The sequence below is a fragment of the Chrysochloris asiatica genome, unplaced genomic scaffold (genome assembly GCF_000296735.1).
Source record: "Chrysochloris asiatica unplaced genomic scaffold, ChrAsi1.0 scaffold00146, whole genome shotgun sequence".
NCBI classification, from domain to species: domain Eukaryota; kingdom Metazoa; phylum Chordata; class Mammalia; order Afrosoricida; family Chrysochloridae; genus Chrysochloris; species Chrysochloris asiatica.
Window position 1 is genome coordinate 266,728 of NW_006408664.1, and position 9,163 is coordinate 275,890.

At 41.5% G+C, this 9,163-nt stretch overlaps 1 protein-coding gene across 1 annotated transcript in view; it reads left to right on the top strand.

Moving 5' to 3' along the window:
* Positions 1–9,163, top strand: part of BACH2 (BTB and CNC homology 1, basic leucine zipper transcription factor 2) — a 212,371-nt gene that overhangs the window by 198,693 nt on the left and 4,515 nt on the right. The window contains exon 4 of the mRNA XM_006870611.1: positions 2,668–2,874. Within this exon, the coding sequence (XP_006870673.1) occupies positions 2,668–2,874 (207 nt within the window). The remainder of the gene's footprint in view (positions 1–2,667; positions 2,875–9,163) is intronic.

A 9,163-nucleotide genomic window follows, 5' to 3' on the forward strand; every position in this document is an offset into this window, starting at 1 on the left:
AGTCTTATCCCCATTTCCTTTCATCAGCCCCGCCTAGACAGATTGGATACTACTCAGTAGATATTCTACCTTCTTCCACACCCTCTGTATCTAGGCTCCCTCTTGAAAGCTTGTAAGCCAGTCACTTCTTGCCTTTGTAGCAAATGTCAAAATTGCCCATCCCTGTCTACCCTGTGTATGGAGGGGGTGGAAATAATCCTTGCTGTAAAGATTTCTTCCTTCTTTTGAGCTACTGCATCCATAGGTATAGGTCAAGTTCATCAAATTGTATCAGATTACTCTTTTTTTCTCTTCTTTCTTCTTATAGTTGAGCTCTGATCATCCAGTCATTGAAGCCAGGTCAAGTGGGTATTATCTGCAAGTGTGGGTGGTCTTATGCATGTGCCCTCTCTTCTTATCAGCTGGATGCTTCACTCTCCACTCTAGTCCTCCGTGGCTATGTCGCTGACTCTGGGCCCAAGAGTCCCCAGGTCTTGCCACACTGATGGCCAACCAGGTGGAGACCGGGGTTCACAGGAGTCTATTGAACGTGGTAGGGCTTAGCTCACAGTTTCATTGGTGTTTTTCCCTCGCTTCCCCTTATTGATGACCAACGTAGTCACCAGTCAGAGCGCATGTCTGCTTGCGTATTCCCCTTGAGTCTTAGTCTTGGAAGGGGGTTTGCCCTGGGGGGACCCGACCACTTGCCTTGATGTCTCCTGGGCCAGCAACTTGCTTGTTCTTGTAGTAGTCAGTCTAGTAGTCAGTCAGACTGCCATTATTGTTTTGTATTTTTCCTGTCGGTCTTTCTTTCAAGAAGTATCTTCTGTTCTTCTAGCTGCTCCAGGCTTGTCTGCTTGCCCTTTCAAGTGGAAATTTCCCACCTCAGAAGATTCTAGATGGGGTTCAGGTTTCCCCTATGGTCTTATGTAATGCAGAGGCTCCATAGGAAGCCTCCTTCACTGGGTACATTGTAGCCCCATTTTAGGTATTCCAATCAGTTATAGGCAGAAGACAGCCTTGTAAGTTTTCTATGGTGATATTTCTGGCTATTCCTTTCTCTCTTACTCAAGTCTCTGGTTTATAATGGCATGCAAAGGAAACCAAGATTCAAAAGACAACCATGCTTCTTAACATTGTTTCCCCCCTTTTGCCCTTTCCAACCATGCCTCAATCCTTGTATCCCAGAGCCCTGTTATTCCAAGGTTGTGCATACATCACTTTCTTAATACTTCTAATGTGCATTAGGATTGTAACCAAGCATTTAACAGAAAATAGGGAGCACATTCCTTGAGAGAGTGTGTTCTCTCTTTAGATAATAGGGACTTGCATTGATTTGTCAGGAGTTTAAAAGTAGCAATCTTCCCGAGAGTAAATAATCCCTGTATTGGTTATCTATTGCTGCATAACAAATAACCCCAAAACTTAGTGGTTTTAAACCACAGTAGTCATTTAACATCTCTTAACAGTTTCTGTGGATCAAATTCTGTGGAATTTGGGGATTATCCATCTAGACAACTCTAGCTTAGTATCTCTCATCAAGTTGTAGTCAGATGTTGAAGGGGGAACTACAATCATTTGAAAGTTTTTCTGAGGCTAGAAACTCCACCTCCACAATAGCTCAGTCACATGACTGGCAAGTGGATGCAAGTTGTTGACTGGGGGAATCCGTTCCTCTCCACATTGGCACCTCCACAGGGCTGCTTGAATGTCCCTAAATCATGACAGCTGGGTTCCCCAGAATCAATATCGGAGAGGTCCTAAAGGCAGTGGCAGTGCCTTTTAGTATCTAGCTTCAGAAGTTACAAAGCACCACTTCTGCTACATTCTGTTGGTCAAGAGGCAGTAAGCACCATGTACTCAGATGAAATGAGATGGCCACTTTTAAAAAACAGTTTGCCATCATTCATAACAATGAAAGATTGTCCCCTTTTGCAGATAAGGAACTTGAGGCTCAGAGAAAGGTAAAATATCTTGTCTGAGGTCTTGTGTCTGGTAAGAAGGGCCAAAACTAGTTTACCTAAAGCAGATTCTAATATAAACAAGAAATAATCAGTCTGAGCTGGGAAGTGCTTTGTCCCTTGGCCTCGCATTAGGCAATCTTCCTATTTCAAGAGCTTCTGCAACATGACCAGAATTGAACCTTGAAGTCCTAGTGACAAACTGCTGGTCTTTTGACCCCTAGTCCATGCTGGTGTCATCTATTCGATCTCCATTTAACTCCCTTCTGCTATTTTGCCTCGGAATCATCTTGATTGCTTCCTCCTTCCAGCATCTTCAGGTCATGTGATACTACCTTCACTCAAGTCTGTAACTTTTCATTTTATTTAGTTAAGGTCATATGTCTTGTAGAAGTAAGTTTCAACTAAATACAAGACCAAACTCCTTGTTTCAGAATTGCTACAGCAGTGAAAAATAATTCATTTTCCAATAATTCCATGGCATTTGTTTCAAAAAATCTCAAGAATGATAACACATTGCCATGTGCGTATTCATGTTTCATTTGATCATCCAACGATTACGTCTTATTTATATTTGAAAGACATAATTATTGCTTATCTTCAGTGGTTTCCATATCATCTGATCTTCTTTTTAAAAAGAGGTTTTAGCATTTTTTTATGTTCTAACTGCCAGAATTAAAACTATAATCCAGCCATCATAATCATATTCTATTATTCTGGGTTTCAGGTCAAACTTCCCTTTCCTGTAGATCAAATCACAGATCTTCCAAGGAACGATTTCCAGATGATGATTAAGATGCACAAGTTAACCTCAGAGCAGTTAGAGTTCATTCACGATGTCCGACGGCGCAGCAAGAATCGCATTGCTGCCCAGCGCTGCCGAAAGAGGAAATTGGATTGTATTCAGAATTTAGAATGTGAAATCCGTAAATTGGTGAGTTGACCAGTCTGTTTTAACTATAACCTGAAGTGACCAGCTCTAATGTAAAGTTATACTAATCAAGGCTTTAGATGTAGACAGAAGGGTCATCTATCAGGGAAGTTTAGGTTATTTTACAACAACTTTTTCAAAAGCAACAATAGCTTTTGTCTGTGATGTATGTGTGTATGTGCATGTGTGTACCATACTTGTTTTGCATGTTATTTGTCTATGTCAATAACATGTACATATATATATAACACATTAGCACACATAGGAAACAACATAGGAGTTGCACAATTTGCAAAAAAAGCTATATAACTTGTGTTACTTGCATAGAAATATGATAATACTGTGTCAGATATTCTATTCTTCAACCACATATATAGTCATTTGTTGGTTTGATTTTTTTTTTTTTTTCATTTTCTACTCCATGTGTTACAAATAGCTAACTAGGCATGACTACATGTATATATGGACCAGGCATTATTCTGAACTGGTTTTGTGGTTTATCACGTTTAATTGTCACATCAACCTTATGATGTAGGTACCATTCTATTCCCATTTATAGAGGAAGAAACTACAGGGAAGAAAAGGTTGGTAACTATCCAGTCTGTGGTAGAGTTTGAAGACAAACCTGTTTTGATTCCTAAACCTGTGTTTTTGGACCACTGCTTTCTCCTGCCTCTCAGCAGGAGTGTAGGGGTCAATATTGGACACCTTAGATTACTGCTAGGCAGATGCCCACCCTGGTAATCTTCTAAAGCCCTTTATAGCCTCAGGGTCCCTAATTTTTAAACTTTTCCTCAAAAGGGCTTTCCACCTCTTCCCCATGCTTAAGAGTGTTTTGTCTCAGGGAACAAGCTCCCAGCTCCCAAACTCCTTTGTTCTAAGAGCACTTCACCTTGGTAAGAAAATCCAGACAATTTTGCCTCAGGAAGTAAATTAGGCAACATCTGCCTAACCACCTCCATCATTCAGCTCAACCTTTCTGCTGACCAAACACTGAAAAGTCATCTCAGAAAAGTCATCTGCCATGTGTGTGTCCGACTTAAGAAGAGGAAGACCTCATAGTGTGGTTACAATCTAAGTCACAGTCCTCAGACTCTTTATGGCAATCCTTTGCTTCATGGTAAGCCACCATCCTAATGAGAACCTAAGAGCAAGGATACAGTGTTTGAAAAGCACAAGGAAATGGTACAAAACAATCCTGGACCCTAGTCTTTTTGTATTTTTTTTTTTTAATTAAAAAAATATTGAAGTCCAACCAACCAGGGAAAATCTGCCCATGTTCAGTGACTCGTATCACCTACAGAACAAAACCCAAGCTCCATATCAAGACATACCATGCCCCTCATGAATTCAGTCTGTTGCTGCCCCTCCAGAGTTACTGTCTCCTTCCCTCCTATAATAGAATCTAAGTGTCTGAAACAACAGCCCAATCTCAATCCGTTTCATACTCTGTGATCGTGCCTTATTGTTTACTCACCTTTTTCTCTCCCAGCTCTCTCCTTTGAGAGTCAGCTCAAGTGTCATCTCTCCAGGAAGTCTACCTTCCCTGATTCCCTGGGTTTGCCCGAGCACTTGCCCTTGAAACCCTGTCCTAATCTCTGACTTAGTGCTTGTCACATTCCCACTTATTGATGAGTCGACTTCAACTCAAAGCGACCCCTTTTCTTCTAAATTGTCTTTATTGTTGTTTTCAAAACAATATAACATATGCTTCAGATGGAAGCATGAAATCCTGTTGGTGCTTGGGTAAAGAACCAAGCAAGGTTGAGCTAAGCACCAGGTGAGTCTTGCAGGTCATAGTTCATGTCTGGTGGGAATTACCTTCTCTTCAGGTGTTAGAACAACACATTTACCCAGATTTGCTGCTGAAAGGGCAAGCACTAGCATGTGGTACTTTATTGCTTTCCCTCTGGAAAGTGGCCCCAACATATTATAGATAATTAGGCGCACAGGGATGGCTGCCTTGGCCAAGGTGATGTGATAGCATTGAATCTAGAATTCCATTCTTGGTGATATTCTGTGATCGTGCCTTACTGTTTCCTCCATGGTTTTCTTTCCCAGCTACCTCTTTTGAGAGTCAGCTCAAGTGTTGCCCCTCGCTGTACAGATTGCCAAGTTACAGTTAGAGAGGTCCAGCATGCATAGCAATATGGATACGATTGTTTCCCCAAGGAGATCACCAAAATTGTGCTTTTATCTACCACCTTCTAGCAAGGTCCTGTGCTAGTCTGAGCGGCAGCAATGGTGCTGACGGGTAAGGGTAGCTTCCACCTCTGTCAGGCACAGTCCCAACCCACAGTGTTTCACGTTCACAGAGTCTTCAGGGTCCCTCCCTGCATAGCCCCCAAGCTCCTGCCCAGTGCCAGAATGCCCAATAAGCAAAGTGTGAGCATGGTTTTAATTGTGCATACTTTCTAATCTGTAGTGAATAATTACACGTTTTTAGCCACATCTGTTTCTTTCCCAACTCCACAGCACCTTCCTACAGAGTCAAAGTCTCTTTTCTAAATTATAATATCTGACAAGGCCAGAGTACTCAGTAAGCAAGATAATCGTAGGCTTACTTGTGTTTACTTACTAATCTGGAGTGAACAGTTTCATGTGTTTTTCATCAGTGCTGTGATTATCCTGTGACACTGTTCACTCCAGATTTGTAAGTAAGCCATGCTCACCTTGCTTGTTGGGTAAGCCACACCTGATCATACCCTACACAGCCACAGGGTCTCACCTAGTCCAGTCCTTAGAGTCACACCGCGCACTGTTAGCAGGGTCCAGACCTACACAGCCGGCAGCTCACTAACTCCCCACACCCACACTGTCTTCCACATGCCACTCAGCTTTTGCAAATCCACATAATGTATTTCTCTCGAGTTGTACTTGTACATCTGTTTATTTTTCATTTTTAAAACATGTTTTCTTGATCAATTTATAAATATTTTAGCAGGTGCCCTTTCCCGTGTAAATCTCTCTCAGACACACATGCCCACGCTGCCTGCCAGATTGCACTTGCTTCACTGTGCAGGCGGCTCCTATGTGGGAGACCCAGCTCTTTCACGTGTCCTGTGCACGCTCTTCTCACTCTTCTTCACTGTTGCCTCTCATCCTCTCCTTGCCTCTCCTGCCTGCTGTTGCTCACGCTGCTTCAGAGATCCAGTTTCTCCACCCATTTCATTGCATGGAACTTCCCCATCTCCTTATATCACTCAAATCAGGATGGTAACATCTTTTGACGAATCTCCTCTTTGGTGCCATGTAATTGTGCTCATGTGGAATCTATACATAGACCAAGAGAAAGTCCTTCAAACAGAACACAGGGATATTGTGTGGTTTCAAATCAGGAAAGGCATATATTAGTGCTGTATCTTTTCACCATACTTGTCCCATCTGTATACTGAGCTGGACTGTCTGAAGAACATGGCATCAAGATTGAAGGAAGGCTCATTAACACCTTTGATGTGCAGATGACACAGCCTTGCTTGCTGAAAGAGAAGACGAGTTGAAATACTTACTGATGAAGATCAGTAATTGAACTCCAATATAAAGAAAACAAAAATTTTCATAACTGAACCAATAAATGATAAACAGAGAAAAAATTGAAGTTGTCAAATATTTCATTTTATTTGGATCCACAATCAACACTCATCAAAGCAGCAGTCAAGAAATCAAACACACTGGGCACATCTGCTACAAAAGACCTCTTGTTAAAATGTTAAAGATCAAAGATAACACTTTGAAAACTAGAGTGCACCTGACCCAAGCCATGGTATTTTTCAGTTGCCTTATATGCATGCAAAACGTGGTCAATGAATAAATAAGACTGGAGAAGAATGTATGTTAACAGAGGATATTGAATATATCATGGACTTTAAGAATGGTGCCAGAGAACAAACAAGATGGCGGAGAGGGTGGAAGTGCAGTCAGGTGCTCCCTCAGCAACAACACAGAATACCAGACCAAGCAGACTCAGGGGATGGTGCCAGAACTCTGAACCACATATAAAGGAATATTTAGAAGGGAAGGCTTACAGCCAGGGGAATTTGTAGCAGAAGCCAGAAATCCATTGCTTTCTAATTCAAGGTGCTCAGCTGCTCCCGGAGCTGCCATCTTGGGAGAGACCAAGCAGTGGGAGGATCAGAGCAGCCATGGATGCCTGACAGAACCAAGGAGATAAGGTGTAGACATTCTTTTTTTTTTTTTTTTCGGTATCTGTTCATTGGACACTCGATGTCTGTGACATTCATTCTGGTGACTATAGAGGGTGCCTGAGCGAATGAACACCCTACCCCCACCCCTGGAGGGTTCTACTACACATGCGCACAGATCTCCTCAAAATTTTAAAGTGACAGTTTCCACTTAAAACCTAATGGCAGTGCACAGCGGCCACAGCCAACCCTGAACTGTCTATCACTAGGAAAAAGGCCTGAAAAGGGATTGTGGAGTGGGATAGGTAGACCAAAAAGGAAAATAGGCTGAAAATTAAACTGAGTTACATTACAATAACCAACAGTGGCATCTTGAAATTTCTCAGGAAGGAGAGTGAAAAGGGAAGTCCGTATCCTGATCACATCTACCTAGAGGCAATCAGAAAGCATAAAAAATACCAAAATACACACCCATCTAAGTATTAAGGCCACAGATAACTCCTGAATATGCTCAAAAAACAGAAACAGGTGACCATATCAGCACATGTCCAGAAACGAGATAAAGTGACTGAGGCAAATGATCTGGAAGTAGACCTACACTCCATACTGGAAGATGGGCAGGCTTTGGAAACACTGGAGAAGAAATTCAGAAAAATGATTATACAATGTATCAAAACACTATACAATGGAGTTGAGGAAAAAAAGGAGGAAATCAGGAAAGCGCTATAGGAACAATCAGATAAGATAGATACAGCATTGGAAACAATTCAGAATCTACAGAAAGAGGTCCAAACGATTAATAATAGAATATCAGATATGGAAAATACACTGAAAGGGTAAAGGAGTAAACTTGAAGCAATAGAAGCCAGAACTAGCAAGCTAGAAGATAAGTCTCTCAACACTACTAAGATAGAAGAGGAAGCAGAAAAAAGGATTAAAAAAATCTGAAGAAGGCCTAAGATTCATGTTGGACAACATGAAGAGGAATAACTTAAGAATTATAAGCATTCTGGAACAGAAAGAATCACACAAGTCCACAGAGGAGATAGTTGAAGAGCTTCTGGAAGAAAACTTCCCTAACATTCTGAAAAATGAAAAGATAAGAATTCAAGAAGCTCAACGAACCCCAGGAAGGATAGAACCTAAAAGACAACCACCAAGACATGTAATAATCAAGCTCTCCAAAATCAAAGATAAGGACAGAATCCTGAAAGCAGCTAGGGAAAAGAGAAGTGTAACATACAAAGGCAAGCAAATCAAATTAAGCTCGGATCTCTCTCAGAAACCATGCAGGCAAGAAGGCAATGGGGGAGACATATATAAACCCTGAAAGAAAAATAAAACTTCCAACCAAGAATCCTGTACCCAGCAAAGCTGTCAATCAAATATGATGCTGCAATCAAAACATTCCAGGATAAACAGAAGCTAAGGGATTTAGCCAGAGCCAACCCAGCTATGAAAAACACCCTAAAGGAAGTTCTGTGGACTGAGAACCAACAAGAACAGACAACAACCAGAGAATGATGTACGTGGCAGCATCAACCTGACCTCAGTTGACAAACGGAATTGTCAAGAACAGAATAAAATTATAAGAACAGAGGATCTGGGAGGTCAGTCTATGATCAAAACAATTACAGTGTGAAAGAAGGTAAACACAGAGGAACAGAGATCCAGGTGATGAGAAGGCCAGATAGATTACAGGATAAAATAAACTGTCTTAAATGAAGGGAAGAGTTAATGGAATATAAGGTAACCATAATAGTGGGGTTGGGTGGGGGGGTTTAGTTTGGGTGTTGGGGAGTACAATACAAGAAGTGGGAGGAGGAGGAAAAACAAGATAGATAGGGGGACACTGAGACAGGTTTTCATGGCCTAAGTGGAACAGAGGTAAATATTGATACATGCTGACCTTGGCACAACAGGGCTCTGGGGTACAGGGATCTAGGTATAGCTTGAAGAGGGAAAGTAATACTAAAATGCTTGACTGTCTTATGAATATTGGTTTCCCTTGCCTACTATTTAAAAATAGACCCTTGAGTGGGATAGAAAGGAAAGTTGGGAACCATGATTACAGAAAACTTGTAAGTCCATCTTCAGCCTATAACTGACTGGAATACCTAAAAGGGTTCTAGAACTTACCCAGTGAAATA